This window comes from Crocodylus siamensis, chromosome 4, assembly GCF_052110815.1.
Source record: "Crocodylus siamensis isolate JL-2025a chromosome 4, ASM5211081v1, whole genome shotgun sequence".
Taxonomy (NCBI): Eukaryota; Metazoa; Chordata; order Crocodylia; family Crocodylidae; genus Crocodylus; species Crocodylus siamensis.
The window spans coordinates 67405574-67427093 of record NC_143398.1 but is presented as its reverse complement, the minus strand read 5'-3'; the positions used below and the strand labels follow the sequence as shown (position 1 = coordinate 67427093).

Here is a 21520-nt window from a genome sequence, read left to right as displayed (position 1 = left end):
CTTGGAAAGACGATGGAAGAAGCAAGCCCACTCCGTATTATAGAATATTTACTCTCATAAATTTTCAGCTCCATAAAAAAACAAAAACAGAAAGCAAGCCTATTTGATCTCAAATAAAAAAAGGCCTGCTTTTAGGTTTATGTACACAATAAATTATATCCATGTAAATAATAAATTAAAGCTAGCAAGCACTGCTAAAACAGACATACCTGACCACTTAGAGGCAATAATAAATGAACACAACTGAATTACAACATTTAAGTGTGTTGAATTTTAGAACTATGCAAGTACTGAGCCTGTGACGTTTCTTTAGCATTGTTTTTCTACTCTTGTTCTATTATACCCAGTTCATTAATTTACCTACCAATAATTTAAACATTAAGAAATGGAGATGGTCTGAAGATTGGTCACCATCAACCAGCCTTCATTTCGCTTAATTTGCCCAGTTTTATAGAAACTGAAACAGAACTCTTAGTGAACTCTTGGGGCCCACCTCCACAAAGGTATTTAGGCATTTAACTCCCATTGACTTCAAGAGGAACCAGGCATTTAAATACATTTGTGGATTAGGGCTGTGGTCCTCAACACTTATATCAGACTTAAGAAAAAAAAATTGAGCGAATCTGACCCTGATGCCAACTGCATGCAGATATGCTAATGTGCATTTGATTGATTAGTTTGGACTTCTTCCTCGTTTTAAGACACGTTTTTGAAGGCTTCTCCAACTGTGGTTTAAAACAAAGTAATTACTTTTCTCTCTCTTTTTTTTTTTTAATTGGCCAAATGAGATTGTCTCTCGTTTCTTTCTAATCTTTGAATTCAGAAAGAATTCACAAGACTAGAGAAAAGAATGGGATTGAACATCTGTAACAAATAATGTGGTTTGTTGTGCCAACTGACACTTTTTTTCTTTTAGGTAAAGCACATAAAATTTTCTGGACTATATTTTAAACCCTACTGAAGAAAAGTTCATAAACATTTTTTGTAATGAAATAAGCTGTGCACAGAGTTTCCCAGAAAAGACCTAATCTGCCCAAGAACATGGAAGCCATGAAATCCATTTCTACAATATTGTGTGGAATGCAAAAACATTTTAGTGGTTCGTTTCCACAATTTGCATGCAAGAATTGTCCAACCTTTTCTTATGAGTACGTTCCCCTGTTACGCTACTCAAACCATGTAGCCATGTACAGGCATCTAGCACTCCAAAAGGTTCTACAGACAGCAAGGAGGGGGAAACCATATTTGTGGCCTGCTTTTTTCTTGCTAATGCAGATAGTGACCTGAAAGAGTATTATACTGTGGGGAAAGACATGCTTTCCAAATACTAATACCACTGACATCTTGCAAAACTATGAGGATTAGGGACCCAATGTAGTGGCTAAACCTGCTGGGGTTTTTTAGAATAAAGCTGCAACTTTTGTTATAATTCAGATGCCATGGGGTGAAGGAGAAGGGACATAAAGGATAAACATGCAATGTCACAGCAACTGTTTCCAACTGAAATTAATGAGAAAAAAAGACCTTTGGCTTCAAAAAGTTTCAGATTTGGAATACTGGACTTATCCTTTTGCCTTGTCCTGCGACTTCCCCTGCAGCCACTATAAAACGCTTACACTGAAGCATAGGACTGGGATGGCATCAAGGAGACAGTCAAAAATAAGTTCTACTGCGTTTTCTCATGTACAACGTACCCCTGAAAAGAGTATGCACCTTGTTTTTGAATGGCAGAATGATGGGTGGGGAAATATTTCCTTGAAACCCCCTGGAGGGGGGGGTAGGGAGGTGTAGAGAAAGACTGTGTCCACAACTAGTAGCTAAGGTGCCCTACATGTAGCATTGGTGCAGCTTTACTTTCACTTTCCAGGGCTGAGGCTTAAGTAGAAGAAACTACCATATTTCATCAATTATAAATGTGCACCCCAATTTCCAGCAGCTGAATTTTTGATGGGAAGTCATGATTGTTGTATACAAAAATACAGTATTTGATATGGTCAATGTGGCTGCTTAATCATGTCCCTTAAACTACATGCAACTCTGCATTTATTCTTCCCTTACTGCCTACAACCCCCAACCTCTTGGTTTTCTCTACAGAAGCTGCTGAAAGTTTCATCACCTTTATTTATTAACACAGCATAAAAAAATAGGAAGAAGCTGTGCTTTTTAAGAGCTCTTAAAAGCTGCACCTATACTTTAACTGTCAGAAAACATCACCTGATGAAGATCAAAAGATGCTCATCTATTACAAAAGAATGAGTTTGGACCTACTGTTGTGGCGTGAATACATTTCCTCCACGCCACTAAAGTTTGGTGGGCTCTTTTCAACATATGCAGATGAGAAAAAGAGGCATGCATCAGACACCACAAATATTTCTAAGAAAGGGGAACAAGCTGTTTTCTTGTAGGAGTATTTATGATTCATTCCTTGGGAGACTAATATGTTGAAGAGCCAAAAGGAACTATACACATCAGATACAGTAAAGGCTGTGTTAACCCACATTTTAGTAACTGGAACACTCTACTAAACTGGAATTACTGGCTGACTGGCCAGATGCAAAGGGGGAGGGTGGGGGGAGCTCGCATGCCACTGCTGCCACCCCCCACCGTGTGCTGCTGCTGCTCCGCATCCAGCCGCTGCCACCCCCCCATTGATATCTGGCATGAGTGGGGAATGGGGAGGTGCCAGTAAACATCTTTTACTGTAATGAGAAACATCAGCTTTAAAAACACTCCAACCAGAAGAATAAAGTTGTTAAGAAGGGAAACACCTCTTGCCAAAACTCAGGAGGAAAAGGTTACTACTGACCAATATGAAGAGCCTCCAACTAATGACAAAAATTGCATTGCAATGCTGAAAAGTAAGGATTTACAAATGAGCAAAACTGAAAAAATATCCAAGATGTCTTTTGATAAACAATAGCAAGGAAACACTGAATCACAGTTATGCCCCAATTTAAAAAAAAAAAAAACATACTAGACAAACATTCTGAGTTGTATTTTGCAAAAATAAATGACAAAAAACCTTACTACCATTCTAGGCAATTCAGTCTCTGTTAAAAACTGAGGCAAGAAAAAATTCTTTATGTGCAAATTAAAATCAACAATGCCAGTAAGATTCTACTGTGTAGTTTCTGATTCTTCATTCCTTCATCATCGACTTGGCCACCTCCTGGTCGTCTGTGAATCTTGGACTTGGCCTACACAGATTCTGTATGACTACTATCGTCATAGGCGCTATTTTTTTAAAAACGTAAATAGCATCGACAATGACACCCCCTTCCCATACAAGAATAATTTATAATGAACAAGCATTTTTAGACCAGTTTTGGAGCTTCCAAGCTAAGAGAGCTGTAGTACAAGCAAGCAGTGCAATCTTTGTAAATCACAGAGGATCTCAGTATCTGAAGTCAAAAACATTTATATTTTCACCACTCTTTATTTGGTGGACTTTGTGGGAACACTGCCTCTCAAAGTTAGATAGACCCCCAAAATCTGCTCTTCTAATCTTACTTTCTTCAGGAGCACCACATCAGGTAACAGAAAGGATAAACTCCCAATAAGGATATTATACAGAAGTAGCTATTCAAAGCAAACCGAATAACTTCACTGCATAAGAATCATTTAGTATATGATTTAGTAGCACTTTTGCTACCTCTAGGAATTCACCACAAAAATATGCAACCAGTTCATTCTGTAAATATCCTACAGAAATTATGCAATGCTTCCTAGATAAGGTGTAGTTAGTTTTATTTCTCCCTTTTTGGTAAAGTATACTGATTTTTTTTTAAAAAATTGTAACTAACAAGACTGTAAGAGTTAAAAAACTGTAACTCTATTTTAAACACATTACAATTTTCCCTATAATGTCATAACAAAATGGTTTTTAAAATCTTACTTCAGCAAGTAACTGGCTGGTCTAGTACCTCAAAACTCTTCAACTATCAGAAATAAGCCAAGAAAAATACAACCACCTTAGAGCATAGGCATAAACAACAGGAAAATTACTGACTTTAAAAATGCTTATGCCTTTAAAACCTTAACTCCTATTTTGATTTGGCTGACTTTGAAGTAAGGCTCATTAGAACTCTAATGAATGCATTTTAGTTATGCTCATTAGAAAAACTAACTTTGAAGTTAGGCTCAAGAAGTGTACTATTTTCAACAATGGATGGTGTCAAAACCACAAGTTATATAGTGACTAAAATGTAGCTTTGTTTTTGTAAAAATAACGGCCCCCCACTTCCTAAACTCACTCCTTTCCATTCCTTTTTTTAATTGAAACAGATGACTATTAGAAATGCTTTACTAATTTTCACATTTTTGAGGTTACTTCAAGTCAGCAGAAGTACTTCCCCTTAATTTACCTATCCATATCAATTGTAAGGATGAATGAGTCAAACTGTTATTTTTCCAAAAAGTTATTTCTCTGGAGTTCTAAGCTTCTATTATGTCTTCGCTAAGAAAGACAGACTAGAATTTATTGCTTTTACTTCCCCATCTCTTTACAAATGTTCTATATAGTGATTAAACAGAAGCAGGACTTCCAAGAATACACACTTCTACAAGAAGTCTCTTCTGACAAGCCTTGAATTTCTGTTTTTACAACACGCATGTCACCCACTTATACAGGTATCATTACTATTTGCATGTGAAATGTGACTCTTGGTAGAAAATCTTGCTCCAGATCTTGAAACAAACTTATCTCCATTTTAGAGAACCTCCAAAATGACTAAAAGTAGAATGCATTCAGCTATAAACCCAGTGCAAACGTTATCTGTGTCAGGCGCAAACCTCCAAAATAAGTCTTCAAACATACAAAAATAATTTGTGGCTTTTTTAAAATCAGAGTTTCAGTCCATGAAATCTTGCAATGTTTTAGCTTTACTGCACTTGTTCTGTTCAACATCCTCCTAACCAAAATAAGTTAACACAATCATTTCAATTGGCTGCCTACAGACAGGACAGGGCTTATTCCGCTTTTTTAGTTTCCGTGCACATGTAAAACATGACATGAGATGCCCCGTCTTACCATGTACTATGCAGCCATTTTTTGGTCTACTTTGACATATAACACAGGGCTCTATGCTGGTAATAGGTAGACTGGATTCTGTATTTTCCTCTTTCTCTTGTGACTCTTTGTCCTCTTGACTGCTACAGAAGATATTGCTAGATGTAGATGGCTGAGAGTACTCACTTTCCTGAGATTCAGAGGCTTGTACTGCAGTGTCATCACTTTCTTCAACATCTGGCTCTTTACCTTCATCCATCTTCACCTTCTTACAGTCTGGAACATCAAAACCTTCTTCAGGTTCAAGCTGAGTGGAACTTTTTAATTCGCTCTTTTCCAATATGGAGTTCTTTTCATCAGGAAGCCAGTCCTCACGAAGAGCCCAGCATCTGTGGCAATGCCGTGGGAGAGGTGGGTTCATTTCACTACACTTAGGGCACTTCCAATAATCCTTCAGTAAATCGAAAGGAAAAAATAGTTAAGTCGTTTGGCATTCCTACCATTAGAACACTTCTAGATTAGAGAAACTGCTACTGAGAAAATATTTATTCATAACTGTTGTAAACACAACACTAACTGCTTTGAAATATCTGGCAAGAGCTTTGGCTAGATCAAAGTTTAAATAAATTATACCGGGATTCTATTTTTAAAAGGCAGAAATAGGCAAGAAATCATCTTTACTTCCAATCTGCCATGTGGGAGGAAAAAGACAAAATGTCACCCCCTTTTAAAACTAAATGGGAATAACAACACTGAAAAATACCATTATGCAGGCAGTGCGCCAAAAATAACTATCATAGACACAAGACTCAAATCTATCCTATATACTTAAAAAGCTCCAAAAACCTGATCTTTTACCACTCAAATGCAAATTTGCACACTGTTCAAAAACTCTCATGTGTGTCTATATTTCCAAAGGGGACTGGAGCATGAGTGTGTTGGGAGGGAAACTATTCACAAATGGAATTAGAAGCTGCAAGCATTTCTGAGGAAGTTAAAATTACGATATAATTATGCTAAGACCAAGCATATACAAGTGTTGGTTACACCTGAAAAAAAATTAATACACATTAAGGTAAGAAAATACACAAGGTATCCAACCAATGTCAGCTCTGTCTTTTAATTATTCTATTTAACTAGCTTAACAACAGATTGTGGCTCCATTTCAGCTGGTAGGCTGCAGTAGGTAAGACTGGAACCCTTTTCCTATTCTTCAAATTCACCGCATCTGGTTACCTTTAAAAAAGTCTCTGGCTGGTAGAATCACTGAGATGGGTTTACACTTTCAAAGCTAATGTAACTGATGCAGTGATGACCATCTGTATTCTAAACACCCAAAACAACACCTAAGGGCAAGAACTGACTCACTCCTCTTAGTACATGCCAATTCGCTCATTCAGCTGTAGCACTAAAAATGTCAACTTTGTTCTGAGTACACGAAGAGTATTTTTACTTATTCTGGTAAAGTTGTTAGACAATACCAGCAGAATTTTGCTAGTACAGATTCGGCTTACACTGGCAAAGCTAGACTTTTTATTGGTACAGCTTATTCTGCAAACATACACACCAAGCAAAACAAGCTATACCAGTACGAGCAGTTTTGCAGTGTAACTGTTCCTCTCCATGGAAAACTTTAGTAAAAGGCAAAACATGTATGCAATCTCAAGACATTACACTGTGGTTTTTTTACAGGACAGCTGTCAGCCAAAAATGGTGTAATGGATGTCACTATGCTATAAGTCTGTAGCAAAGACATGGCCTTACTGTTGAAACTAGTGGGGGGTCATACTTTTTGGGAGGTGTGCCATAATTTAGCCTTCAGGAGACAGTAAGCCCAACCCAGCAGGGTATAGGAGTTCTCAAACTTAGAGAAGGGAGGTGTGCCTCTCAGAGCGGGACTGAGGCCAGAAGCATGCAAGATCCTATTCTGAACATCTGCACAACTGTCAGCAAGTGCTGCATCAGGCAGGTGCTTGCACTTAGCAATAAATCACCACTATTTTTATGAGTCGATTTAACCCCATTTTCTAATGAATGCATTTTAGTGTTTTAGTGGCTCAGAGTAATTTAGCAAGCTTTTATTTCTCCCTCCTAACAGTATTAATAAATATTTGGGATTAACATGTATTTTCTACCATTATTTTTCTTAATTGACAATTTATCTACAAAAATAAATTAATACAAAAAAAACAAATACTCTCCTTAGAGAAATTTGTGAATGCTTACATAACAGCTGCTCTCTCTATTATTCCCAATGGACACATGGTCCTAAACCAGCAGCTGATGTCTCCCACTGCTCCCAAGCACAGAGAGAACAAGTTAACATCTCTGTATTGTCACGAGATGGAGAACACTGGTTACTCAAGATGAGTGGTGCTCAATCTCTGGCCCATGGGCTGAATCTGCCCATGGGGCTCCCCACATTTCCAGAAATTTGGCAGCAGGAGAACAGTGGCAGTATTAATTGCTACAGCTTCCAGAGCTGGGCTGGCGCATCAGACTGCACCCATGGACTGACACCATGCTGGACTGGATTGGACCTACGGACTCTCATCATGGACTGGCCCCATCGAGCTGGAAGGTTAACACCACTGCTCAAGACTATGGAATATAGATGCTCTTCTCCAAAATGACCAGCAGAGGGCAGTCTGTGACTTCAGTGCCACTGCAAACCGGCGACAGCAGCCATTTTAAGAGTGTAGTTTTCCGTAGCACTCTGTTGTAAAACCTTATTCTTTAGTCTGAAGAGGCTCTTGCATTTTCAAGAAAACCTGAAAGTGACCTTTAATGTTGTAAGAAATTTTTCAAAGAAGTGACCCAACACAGAGGATGAATAACTAAGTCCTATGGGATAGCTATTATTCAGGACCTAACACAAAATAGCCTGACACCAAATGCTAGAATTTCTTAAAGGACCCACTTCAACTAACATGCATATTGATAAAATACTTCTCTCTATAGTCCAAGAGAAAGTATTGTCATTGTAGAGAGGGGTTTGCCCTGCACTTTGCATACATAATGAAGGCTGAAACTCTCCCTTATGTTCAAAGCTCACCCTCAGCTTTATAGAGCTGCAAGTGGCTACACCATAATAAGAAGGCTTCAAACTATTTTGGATGTTACCTCTTACTCAGATTTGAGCTGTGGAGAGGAATTATAAATAGAAAGTACATTTGTTTTTTCATTCTAAAATAACTTAGATATTCTAAGTCTCACATTTAAAAAGAACCCTTAAACTCTAGGCAGGGAACTTACACAAAAATGAGAAAGATGGAAAGAAGTTAAATGGAGCAGTTAAAAATGTAAAACACCTGCCAACAACCTGGAAGCCATTTAAAAAAAAAAATCTGTATTAGAGGCTCAGGAAAAAGAGTGTATACGATCATTCAAAACAGGTACCACGCAGTCCAATTAAACTCCTGAATGCTTTAACAGCAGAGTTAGGAGGCCATCCGAGGCAAAAAGGAACCCTTCAAAAAACAAAAACAAAAACAACCCCCCCCCAAAAAACAAAAACCTAGCTCAATGAGCTGGCAGCCCGTATCAAGTGGAGTGTCCAAGCATTGACCGCACCCTCAGCAAGTTAGCAGATGACACTTGAATTAATGGCTATTTGACAGAATCTATGAAGAATAAAAATCAGCAGTCACATGGACAAATACAAGCTGCCGGGGAAGTTTCGTAAAAGGAAACCCTGCCCCACACAATCTGCTGAGAGTTTTTTGAGCATGTTAGTAAGCAGACGGACAAAGGGCTTCCAGTTCACATATCTGGGTTTTCAAAAAGCTTTCAAAAAAGGTTCCCTGCCAAAGGCTTCAAAAATAAAAAATAAAAAAATTCATAAACATTTTTGGACCTGATCTTTTAACTCCGAAGATTTGCGATGCTTTGTGAATTAAGACTTTACTTACAGCTAGTGAAATTTCAGGATCTTCATCAAATGAATCGGCATCACTCTCTTCAGTCTGATATATAGTTACTTGATACACCTGATGAAAGAATGAATATTTTAGTTTCATTTTGCTCGGTATTTTATTTCCCACTAAACTTAAAGCAGGTAGTTCAGCATAACTAGGAATATTTAAAACAAAAACATACTTTTAAGATAGGAAAATTAAATGATGCATACATGAGCAGATGCTGCACATATTTCCTCTGTGAACTGAATTTAGGATAAGCACTGCTTTTTATGGTTAGAGACTAGTTAGTCCAAGTGTTGGAAGCTTTTGTTCTCAAATGTAAACTATTTGAGAGGTGCGCAATGCACACATCCTCAAATGGTCCATGTCCACTATGAATGACATTTTTAGCAATAAGAAAACATTTCACTCATTACTACAGCAGGAATGAAAAAGATTGCTGTAATCTAGTGCATATTTTAAACATTAAAAATACAAAATCTAGATGTCTGTAAAGGTCTGTATTCCTAATTTTAAGGTTACGTTCATGGAGTTAAAAACTATTTTAAAATAAAGCATAAATCAAAAAACTCATTTCTATCAACCCATTTCTCCTCTCAAACTTTTGGGCAGGATATCAGTGGGCTCCTGTTCACATTGCAGCTTCACACAGAATCAGAACCTAATCTCATAACAAAAAGTTCTTAGTCCTGAAAGACAACTATGCAAATGCTCTGGGGTGAGATGCAAAACAAAATTATATTTCTGTTTTTCTTCCAAATAAAAACAATACATGCCTCATCATCTTCGTCTGTGAGCTCCTGTCCTTCTTCATTGTGGCTATAATCTTCTGAATAAATAGACTCTACTTCAAACTCAACACTGAATTGGTCCGAGACAGAACTATGATCAAGCCAATCAGAGTTTTCACTTACTGAACGAGCATCAAGATCCTGAACAGAAAAAGACAGAAAATAAATTTAGCTTCATGAATTTATTCTGATAACTACAACTGCTTGATGTGTACACAGAGAAATAATAGTGAAGTGAAACTTCTGCTGCCGCATTGACAGCAATTTGAATTATTGCAGTCAAATGCTTTCAAGGATCTTGGATGCAACCACACAATTCTATGACAAAATACCTGGCTCTGTGGATGCCGGGAAAGCAGTAGACACGATACAGATACAGTCGACTTTAGCAAGGATTTGGATACAATCCCCATAGCATTCTTGCAAGCAAGCAAGCTGAGGAAGGACAGGCTAGATGAATGGACTAGAACAGGGGCAGGCAACGTTTTTTGGCCGGAGTGCTGAAAAACACCACAATGTCTACCTCGGAAGGTGCCGGAGTGCCGGCATGGCAGAAAAACCAAAGTGAGGGCAAGGGGTACATGCCAGGATGCATGCCAGATCTGGGGGCACAAAACCCCCAACCCTCTGGGTGCAAGCAGCAGCAGGAGCTGTCCCCACCCCATGAGCCGCACCTCTGTCCTGTGGCCCCACCCCCAGCTGGGCAGCACCTGCCCCTGCCCCCTCTTCAATGTGGGGGGGCACTGATCTGTCCCCCCACACCCCTTCCCTCCCTTCCTGACTTACCAGCAGGAGGCAGCTCTCCATCCTGCCAACTGCTCTGTGCAGCATTTATCAGCCAAATTATCAGCCCCATCGGGCCGATATCAGATCTACAAAATCTTCTTTATATCGGTACTGATCCGATATCAGACTGATATCAGTGCACCTTTAGTTAAAGAGCTGAGGTGCACAACTTCTGAGGAGAGGCTGAGGGAACTGGGCTTAGTCTGCAGAAAAGAAGACTGGGAGAGGGAGGATCTGATAGCAACCTTTAACTACCGAAAGTTGTAACAAGGGAGGTTTGGGTTGGATATTAGAAAAAAAAAACAAAAAAAACTCACTAGATGGGTGGCGAAGCACTGGAACGGGTTACCTACAGAGGTGGTGGAATCTCCATCCTTGGAGGTTTTAAAGTCTGGCTTGACAAAGCCCTAGCTGGAATGACCTAGTTGGTGACCGTCCTATTTTGAGCAGAGGGCTGGACTAGATCACCTCCTGAGGTCCCTTCCAACCCTCATTTTCTATGATTCTATGAATTCAGAAATATTATCCTTAAATAATGTTTAATTTTTTTTAATATTCACACTATTCTTCAGAACCAGGAAGTCAGAATGAGACAAGTGAAATGTAAACATATATTTCAAAATATAAACTATTAAAGAAAAATACAAGTAAATTAAACAAAAATATTTCTCATCCACCTACTAACTAGACAACTGGTGCTCAACCTTTTGGCCCCATAGGCAAGATGAATGAGGCAGCATTGGTCTGTGGGCCAGATCAGGCCCCCTATGCTTGAACTGGCGGGGGGGGGCAATCACGCCTATGCATTGGGATAGGCCTCTAGGGGCTCAGCATCACTCCAGGGTGCCCCTGCATACCATATTTGATCCCTGGGGCCCCAGCACTGCCTCCCTCCCACTGGGACTGGTCCTTGGAGGCCTGGTACCACTGCCTGCTGTCCCAGAGCACTAAGATTGGGCCTTCAGGCCCAGTGCTACCCCCTGCCAGTTCCCTACTTGCTGGGACTGGACCTTGAAGCCTGGTGTCAGCGCTGTATGCTAGAATTGGGTGCAAGGCCTGGGGCTCCCCACAGGTCCAGAAATCTGGTGAGATGAGCCCCCCCTCCATGGTAGACTGTAAAACCATGGTGCGAGAAAAAGCCTAGTCTTGAATTTGAGCTCCAGCCTGGGACCAGGGCAGGAGTTGCTACCTGGGTAGCTCAAAGGTGGCTTGTACAGCAGGGTGTGGGGGGCGAGACTGCAGGGTGAAGGGGGGTGCAGGGGAGCTGCTCTGGTTCTGATCCTGCCCCAGACCAGAACTGCTGCAGGCACACTGGGTAACTAGGGGGAGGAGAGGGGAAGAAGCAGGCAAAAATCGGGAGGAGGCAAGTGGCAGGGTTCTGGCTGCCTGCCCCCCACCACTGCTTTTCCCGTTGCAGTGGTGGGGCAGATTAATTTAAAAGGAACCCCCACAATAATTAGATTCTATACATACAAAGTTGTATAGAATTTCTAATTTTCCATGTATTAGAATCCAATTACTGAAGGGGAAAGGAAGGTTGCCTTAAATGCGAAGTTTTCTTGGATTTGGGTAATACTTCTCTGCTATAGACACTTAAAGTTATGTAAACATTAACTCACATGTTATAGATGGGAAACTAGGGATAAGACAGGTTAAGCTTAGTCTAATCTTAAACTGTTGTCCATCTTGAAGTACACATACAAGACCATGGGTCTTTGCCTTAAATTAAACAAGGAGATGGCTGTTAAAAGGGAGATAAGTATACAAATAGAAAAAAGTCCGATTGCTATAATTGTTTCAAAATAGCCATGAACTTTAAAACACCAGAGCCGATGTAACATTTGATTAGAGAGGCAGCAACTCCAGGTATTTAACATTCAGCATGACACCCAGTAATCAATTTGGCATTCAGTGAAAATAGAGCACCAGCAGAGGCCAGGTCAGTGATGGGGTAATATGCACCATCTGAATAACAGGGAATTGAAAAGAACTTAAAATGGCAGCTGAGACAAAACTAACTAACTATTTGTGATTTTGCTTCTATCAATCTCATAACACACGGACAGTCAGATCCAGCACTTGCTTGATCCTGTACCAAGAAGTAAAAATGTATTTATTTTCTTTCTGAATACATGTAAAGAAGATACAACACTAGAATTACAGAAGTCCTCAAATACTACTGGTTAATGTGCATATTTCAAATCATAAATGCATGCCAAATTATGAAATTTGAAAACGTAATATCAATGCAACAAATCTCTACTTACAGGAATTGAAGGAGAGTCTGTTGAATCGCTGCTGTTGCTTCTTTCTCTGCATAGCCCACTTACTACACACCATGACAGGCTTTCATCAAAAGTCAGCGAAATGCTGTCTGACTTGTGCCGTTTTCTTCTTTCACTAGGCCATTCATCCGAGGAATCATCTTCTTCATGTGTGTGATAGAGAAAGTGTAGTAAGACAAAGGCATATAATGTAGTTTACCATTTGCATGCAGTTGAGTCAGTTAAAATGAAATTATTTATGAAATTCAATGTGAAAAGTCATTTAGCATTTTACAATAGGCAGGGGAGGGAATCAAAGGAATGCAACGTTTCAAAAAGAGAAGGGAATACTTCTAAAACAGAAACAATATGAAAAATGCTTGGGACTGATATTTCTGCTGCCCCATCATTAAAACATATGAACAGTAATTTCTACAGGCAGTAGAAATAATTCTAGAATCTTATATGCTTTCACCACTTTCAGGCACCTGTGAAAGCTCTGCATTTTATAAGTACATAGCATATAGTCGTACATATTTGGATGGCAGATTTTTTACTATGATCCCCCATTTTTAAGAGTTAATAATTCCGTGCTTAATGCGCCTTTGGGGTAATGCATGATGTACAAGATATCAACCATAGGTCACTGTTTTAAACTGGACCCAGAAAAATGTTTGATTTGAAGGCAGCAAACCAATGCTTTTTGGGTGTTTCACATGTTTCAAATGCTTTCCAGTAGCATAAAGAAGGAGATGGGGAACAGCATTTGGGGACAGGGTAAATGAGTCAAAGTTCAACTCCACTGACTTCAAGAAGTGGCGCTTAAGTGTCTGTCAAAATCCCTCATAAGATCAACTGTGAAGTCAATGTGTAACCGTGGAGCGAAATTCTCAACCAGCATTGTGTAATTGGCTTAATAACGCTTCAAAAGAGCTTGCTGTCCCCTACTGGTGCCTACTGCACACAGCCTCTATTGCCCAGGGCTTATTCTGCACTGTAAAAAAAGTTGAAACTCCACAGATTTCTAAAACTAGCTTCTTTAACTTTAAGAGAAAAGAGAACAGAACACTTGTACATACTTTGTGACTCCTCTTACTTTCCCTTGGTCCTTCTTGGCTCAGTCCCTTTCTTTTCTTTTCTTGCCCTGAGAGCCCCAACATTCAAAATTAGGTGCCCCCAGGCCCAACCGTTGCTCCTGTCCATCGTTGTCCGCATTAAAGTTGTCATCTCTCCGTGATGTACTGATAGCATACCACACCACAAGGGTTCTAAACACTACAGGGAAATATCAGTGGCTCCAAAGGAGCCACTACCATCCCATTGTAACAAGTATAGTGGTTTAAGGGGAAGGTTTCCTATAAATTAAAAAAAAAATTGTACATAAAACACACTATATTAAAAGACCTTTTAAGGCTGTAACAAACTAACAAATGGATGCAAAAACAAAGTTAATGATCAAGCCTGCAATAAGTAGCACCTTATTGCGAAGCTGTGCTAAATATCACTAGTCATGATCCTTAACTGTGAAATTTCATCCTTTTACTAGTTTGAATTACAACATTAAAGATGTTCTTTTAATTTAGTGTGAAATGCTTAATCAATGCGGTATAGTTTTAGAATAGGCTAATAAGTGCCTACAAACTAAAAAACAAACATGATACCTTAGAGATCTAGCAACCAAACAGTGTTCCTGAGCAATAGAGAAAAAAATAAAATACCATGCAGTGATTTTAGGCTACAATTAGTCAATTAATTACAATTATCAATAGTCAGCAGGTAAGTGATGGAAGGTAGTTTGGTAGGGAGGATTCTAAAACATTGTCAGTTACAACAAAAAGTTTGGTGGTGGTGCTCCATAAAGGTTGAAAATTATACCCAACTCCAAACATACCAGCTAGTCAGCCATTAAATATTAGATATAACGTCACATTTTCAGGATGCATTTGCTCATAAATGTCAAGCTGTCATGCTAGTGATGAAAGGGAATGAAGAGACTCAAAGGACCAGACTTTCAAAGTATCTGCGAAGATACTGTGAAAATGTGCCCCTTCATAACTAGATACAATAAAGCTTTTCACCTCTATGTCACTGACTTAAACTGAACACACAGAAGCTTACAAACAGCATAATTTATCTCCTGGTCGCTGCTTACAAAGTTATATGAAATGAGCATAATGGTGTCAACCTCTGCGCAAAAAGATGCTCATATCAGGCTATAACTGCTACACAACTGGTAGTGGCGTTAGAAAAAAAAAAAAAGGTGGATTAAATGGGCACTAAGACTGAGTTACTCTCTGACCCTAAGGGTACTTCTTGAAGATGAAGATTGTAGCATTCTGGCTGGGTGGCTTGGGGTGCCATCTTGTACCTATTTTGCAGATGAGCAAAGGGACTTAGTTTCTAGGACTGTCAATCAATACCTTTTACAGCGGAGAATTTAACATGGAAAAGGGTATTTCCATAAAAGAAAAAACAACAACAGCCAGTGACATGCAGAGGTATGCCCCAAGTTAAATGTTATTACAGATATAAAGTATTGAAAATCCAGTGTTAAACATCTGTACATACCAGATTCACTGTGGGTTCTTCTAGAAGAGGTAGTGGGTCTAACACTTGAATGCGTGGAGGTCTGTTTCTCCAAGTCCTGCATGCCTTCCTATTTAAAAAAAAAGAAAAACAAATAACAAAAGTGTTAACTAAAACAGCACAAGATACTACTGTTAATCTTCCAATTGCATCCAAATCTCAGTGCCAAAGCTAATAAGATTATTAACTTAAAAATCACGGTGTTAAAAACATATCAAGCAGTTAGATCACCTTTAGAACATTTCCTTTTTCAAGAGTAGAGCTGGCATCAGTCTCTGATGTGTTAGAAGCTGTAGATTCTGAAAAAGAAAAATACATAATGCAGTGCATACTTTAGGCTCAAAGTACAAGCTGAAAAGTGAAATAAAACAAAATAATTGTAGGCACTGAAGCAGCAAATACTTAAATTTCACAAATGTATAATTTTGAAACAAGGGGAAAATAAATCAGTTTATACTCTTAAGTGTTTAAGGCTTTTCTGTAACATTACAAATGAGAAAAAGATAAAAATCTCGTTTTAAAGGTCACACCCTTATTATGAGCTTTTTAATGTGCTCAGAATTATAGTCCTGTCTGGTTTGTGTTTTGGGGATTTTCCACAGATGAAAAAAAATATTGTGAGAAGTAAAAGTATTACACAATAATGTATAAATAACTGGTTCAATATTAATGCTGAATATTAAAAATAAAACAATTTTAAACTTATATCAACATAACTGTACTATACTACTCATTAGGAATTATACTGAATTACAAAGGCTTTAAACCACGGGTGTTCAAACAAAAAACTCTCCATCCATAAACAGAAGTTAATTGAATACTGTCTGTTCTGCAAGGCATGGCAATAAAAAACTACAACCAACCATCCTAAACGATCTTACCTTGTGGACTGACAGCTACCAAGTTTCTGGAAATCATTGAATATACTTTCCTTGGAGGGGAACAAGATAAACAATTTGTAAATCAGAAGTATAGTACACCAGCTCATATATAATGTTTTAAATTTATGTATGCTGAAACTTTTTTTGTGACTGATGATCAAAGCTGGTCAAAAAGGAGGGGGGGGCGTTCTGTGAATACATACCATAGAAATGGAAAAGTTCTCTCTTGCTCAATTATTGTTTAATGTTTGGAAGCTAGCTGTTTCATTTTTTTGGTGAAAACAAACCTCACTTTTTAACCTTTGCCTTCCCCATTTTTTTTAAAGAATACGAAAAGGCAAAGCAGTAGCAAAATTTACTCACCAAAACAAAAGTTTTCTGTTTAAAAATATATATATTTTATGGGAAGTATTTTGTAAGAGTTTTGGTTTCGTCTAGAAATGCCCTCTCACCAAATCATTAGTTTGATGAATCTAGTCAGGGTTCAAATTATCTTTAATAGACAGTTTAGTGTCTGTATGCTGTAATTATGTTGTCATTACTCAATGGTTGAGTGGGCAAAATAAAAATTCTTCAGAACAGAGAACAGCCTAAACCTACTGCACACTTCTGAAGTTTGCAGATCTTCTGAGGTGTGGCAACTATGAAAATAAACCTAGGATGAGCTGGGTCTTCAGAGGAAGACCTGGACAAGGTGGTATGCAATTATAAAAATGGTTTCATGAAAATAAAAAATAAAAAAATGCAACAAATTACAGAACACAGCATAAAATTCACTTCACTTTACTTTAACTTCAGTATTGATCATTCATGAGGAATACAAAAATGTTACCTGTGCTCTTTTACTGAAAAGCTTGGTACTCCAAAGAGATCCCCAAGATGATCATTTTCACAGTGGACAATATGCTGCTCTCTTTCATCATATAATTGTTTGGTCATAATATATTGGCCAAGATAGAACATTACCTATAATACAAGTCAAACATACTGACATTAAATACGTTTAACTTTGCAGCACAGAACTAACCAAAATCCCCTACTATCAAACCCACTGAAAAGTCTGCAACTTCCCTTACACAGCAATTTTCATCCACAGTTCTCATAGTTCTGTACAGTTCCCCATTTTGCAAGTGAGCAAGCTGTAGTTTACATGTTAAGCGACTTGTTCAAGGTTACAAAGCAAGTCAACAGCAGAGTCAGGAACAGAACTGTTTCCCAATTTCCTATGCCCAATCCAGTGAGTGAACTACACTACTACACTTGTTCACTCATAAATAAAAGGAGAATGAACTTGTAAGAAGGCAATTTACTGTTATCCATCTTTATTAATGGGATGTTTTGCTTACTTACCTCCTTCATAGTAAAAGTATCCTTTTCTGCCCCAGCAAACTTCAACAACTTCAGCAACAAAGGTTTTGGTCTAACCTGAATAAACAGAAGAAAACAACACATTTAATTTAGAAAGTTATAAATGCTTCCTAAAGCATCTAAAGCACTTTAAAAAACTGTATGACATGTGTACAAAGCTATGTTAAAAGGAAAGTTTTTCAGGTTGCAAAGTCAAACATTTGAAAATTACCACGTAAAAAATTAATTCTTTTCTTTAAAAAAAAGTAAATATAAGCCCCCTATGACATGCAACTATAACCATCCCTCCATGAACCCTGAACCACACAGACTGCTTCCATTGGAGCTACAGGAACAGCTACAGTAGCTGGTTGCAGTAGAAGGCTATCATCCCACAGGTATAGGGGGATACTGGGTTAAGGGAGTTCAGACTACCTTTCTGACCCTCTCTCAGAAACGCAAGAATTTCTATAGCAGATAATGTCCAAAGAAGAGCCATTGCTGCTCACAGCAAGACATGCCATTATGGCTATCCTAATCCTCAGTCTTTCTACTGGTATCACAACCAGGTGTGTAACAGTTACAGACTGCTTGATGTTAGATGATAAACTTGGGCACTGATGGAGATAAACCCAGTCAGCTTCTCCTCCCTCCATCAAGTACACCTGTTCTGACCTGCCTCTAAGTAGTCCCAACACCAGTGGTAGCACTGCTGCCTCAGTGGCAGCACACATCTAGTTTTAAAGCTTTATGTACACATAAGTGTGTACACAGCCAACATTTTTTTCTGAAGTTCTCAGGTGACAGAAGGAAAACAGTAATTTTCAATAGGCTCTCTTAGCAAACCCTAAGAAGAATTGCACAGGCCCCAAAACCCCAGATACTTGGAATCATAGAAAATTAGGTTTGGAAGGAACCTCAGGGAGGTCATCTAGTTCAACCCCCTGCTCAAAGAAAGATCATTCCCAACTAGATCATCCCAGTCAAGGTTCTGCCTAGCCAGTAAAAACCTCCACAGATGGAGATTCCACAACTTTTTAGCCCAATGCCTTCACCCATACTCACATTTCAAAGGCCTGCTGTAAACAGCAAAAGGTATCTGAGCTTCTTCAAAATAGCTAAAAGCACCTTTTTACGTAGAAAAGAATTAACCTAAATACTGGGTTGCTATTAGACACCCCAATACACACACATTTTCACCAATTACTTTCATGCAAGAGCTGTATGCAACACACAAGTTCTGTAAAAAGTGAACATCCCACCAAAAGAGGAAAAAGCATACCATGTATACGCAGGAGTTTACAAAGCCCTGCAATTAGGCCTATGCTTGAAGATTCCTGAGTATGCCTATAGACATGCTGCAGTAATGTCTGAATTAGCAGCAGCATGGCCACATTAGAGCCACACTGACCAAAACCCTCTGCAACATGCTTCAGCATGGCACTGCCCGACGCCGCACAGCTATACCCTCTGTGTCGGCAAGGAGCCTGCCAATCTTGGGGCTCTAACACCATTCATTCAGGTATGATCACAGACTGGGCTTTACACTGATGATCAGTTCCATGAGAAAGTCTAAAAGTCTCTATATCCCCGTCTTTTTAAAAAGTAGCTTTTATATCCTACTGTACTTGCAAGAGTAGAAAAACACGCATGAGAGAACAGCATCTTCCTAACACTTCACCACCAAAGCCTCCCACAACTGAAATCATGCCGTAGCTCCAGTAAGAGCTAGAACATAAAAAGTTAGGGTTGGAAAGGACCTCAGGAGGTCGCCTACAGTGAAAAAAAAAATCATGAGACTCCTGATTTCCAAGTCAAATTAACTCTGACGCATGATCTCCTGACAGACAAATCAAGCCTTGGGATTTTTTTCTTCTGGCATGTTCAGAAAGTGCCACGCTGGTAAGTCTATGGAGGGGAAGAGACGGGACAGAGAAAGGGCCACAACCCCCCCAGCCCTGCTGCTGACCCACAGTACCCCGCATCCTCCCAGGGTGTGCGGGGACCTCCCTCTCCAGGCTCCAAACCCCACACACCCCCAGAGCTTCACAAATAACACTCCTGCCCCGAAAGGCACACTTTAAAAACAGCATCTCATGATTTACATTCTAAATTACTTGATTTTGAAGAGTTTGCCTCATGATTTTTGACACAGTGGGATTAGCAAATGTTTTCGCTCGATGTGAGCCTTCAAGAGGCCGAGAAGCGATTAAACTGATAAGAACAGATTGAAGAATAAATGTTTTCGCTCCATCTGAGCCTTCAAGAGGCCGAGAAGCAATCTACACGGAGTCCAACTCCCTGGTCAAAACGGGACCAGCCCCAACCAGATCATCCCAGCCAGGGCTTTGTCCAGGTGGGTCTTAAAAACCTCCAAGGATGGAGCTTCCCCCACCTCTTGGGGTGGCCTGTTCCAGTGTTTTACTTTCTTTGTGAGTTTGTCCCACTATCTAACCTAACTTCACTTGCTGTGACTTGAGACATTGCTGCTTCAGTGTTGCCAATTTGTGATTTTTGGCATTGTTCCTAAAGTCGATGCTTTGGGAATGTGAAAAAAACTTAGCTCTTTCTTTTATATAGGTATATAAGAGAGCCAAGTTTTTCACATTCCCAACGCACAGGCTTTAAGAACAACGCCAACAATCACAAGAGCTGGCAATACTACTCCTTGTAGTAAATACCAGGCAAAGCGGGAGCTCAACAGCACTCCAGCCTTTCAGACTCAGGCAGCCTGTGGAAAACAATGCGGCTTGACCCTTATTTGTTGCTTTTGGTTATCTGTTGGCTCCGAAAGCAACCAGGGCAGAAGGGTCTTCTGCTGCAAGAGACCCGGGGTTTGTCCCGGGAAGCAGGTGGGGGACGGGGAGGTAGCTGGCAGGCAGGCAGGGGACAAGCGAGGATCTCCATTCTTCCCAGCTGTCAAGAGCAGGTGGAGGCCGCTCGGCTGTGTGGTGCAGCCGCGGGATCCTGATCCTGATCCTGCCCTGAGCAGGGCACGGGCTAGGCGGCTTTGCCAGGTCCCCAGGCCTGCCCCGGGCAGTGCGGGGCAGGAGGGGCGCGCGGGCCCGGAGGCAGGCCGCCAGCCCCGCGCCCGGCACAAGCCCCCCCCCCTCCCCTCGCCCCGGGGACCCCCAGCCCTGCCCCCAGCACTGACCAGCGCTTCCTGCTCGGCTGCGGCAGCGTCCGGGCACTCCGCGGCGGCGGACATGGCGGCGCGGGGCTGGCGCTGCACATCCGCCTGCAGGCGACAGACGCGGGCAACGAGCGCCGCCGCCGGCCTTTAAACGGCGCCGCTCGGGGCAAGTCGGGGCTTAGCTCGGCCGCGACATGTCCGAGCTTGACCCGGCGGCGGCCGCTGACTCACCCACCCCGCCCGGCCCGCACCCCGCTTCCGGCTCAGTGCCCCGCGCCGCCATCTCATGCCGCCCCGGCGCCCCCTGGCGGGCGGGCGGTAGGGGTGGAGCGGGAACGGCGGCGGCGCCTCGGCCTGCCTACCCCGGCTCCGCTCAGTCTTCTCAGCCGCGGGCGGGAGCAGGCGGCTACCTCGTCCGCCGCCTCCGCACCGGCCCCTGAGCCCGGAGCGGAGAGGCGGGGGCTGGGGACCTCTTCCCCCTCCCCGGACTTCATCCATCGCTGCCAGGCGGCGCCATGTCAGCATCACCCGCTTGCCCTAGCGGTGGTTTTCCTCAGCACCGCCGTGAAGCCTGCCCCGGCCACAAGATGGGGCAGAGCATCGGACGGTCTTGCCAAGGCCCCGGGCCGCCTGGTCCCCCGGCCCGGCTCTGCTCGAGCTCTGTGCGACCAGGGAGGCGGCTCTGGCCGGGAGGCCCCGGGGCATTGCGAGAACGTTTCCCGGCCTTGTCCGATCGCGTCTCCGCGCAGTTTCACTGGGCAGCGTCCGCTGACTCCTTGGACTTGTCTGAGGGGCCGTGGGTGC

At 41.1% G+C, this 21520-nt stretch overlaps 1 protein-coding gene across 2 annotated transcripts; it reads right to left on the bottom strand.

The window, feature by feature from the left end:
* Window positions 1-31: 31 nt before the first annotated feature.
* On the bottom strand, window positions 32-21236 carry MDM2 (MDM2 proto-oncogene). 2 transcript variants are annotated; one of them, XM_090042501.1, is made up of 10 exons: window positions 21079-21236; window positions 17587-17661; window positions 17069-17202; window positions 16237-16286; window positions 15587-15654; window positions 15338-15425; window positions 12773-12933; window positions 9705-9860; window positions 8920-8997; window positions 32-5459 (listed from the first exon to the last, which is right to left on the bottom strand). In XM_090042501.1, the coding sequence occupies exons 1-10, from the start codon at window positions 21208-21210 to the stop codon at window positions 4911-4913; spliced, it is 1491 nt and encodes a 496-aa protein (XP_089898627.1). In that variant the 5' UTR covers window positions 21211-21236; the 3' UTR covers window positions 32-4910. The 2 variants fall into 2 exon arrangements, with proteins under 2 accessions (XP_089898627.1, XP_089898628.1); XM_090042502.1 differs by lacking the exon at window positions 21079-21236 and adding an exon at window positions 20738-21025.
* Window positions 21237-21520: the final 284 nt, after the last annotated feature.

What these genes read in the sequence shown, in the direction of transcription:
- MDM2 (XM_090042501.1), bottom strand. Translation starts at nt 21,210, where the DNA reads ATGAAGTCCGGGGAGGGGGAAGAGGTCCCCAGCCCCCGCCTCTCCGCT. An exon ending in GAAGACTGAGCGGAGCCGGG is followed by an intron (nt 17,662 to 21,078) that starts GTAGGCAGGCCG and finishes CTGTTTATTCAG; the next exon opens with GTTAGACCAAAACCTTTGTT. An exon ending in TTTTCAGTAAAAGAGCACAG is followed by an intron (nt 16,287 to 17,068) that starts GTAACATTTTTG and finishes TTCCCCTCCAAG; the next exon opens with GAAAGTATATTCAATGATTT.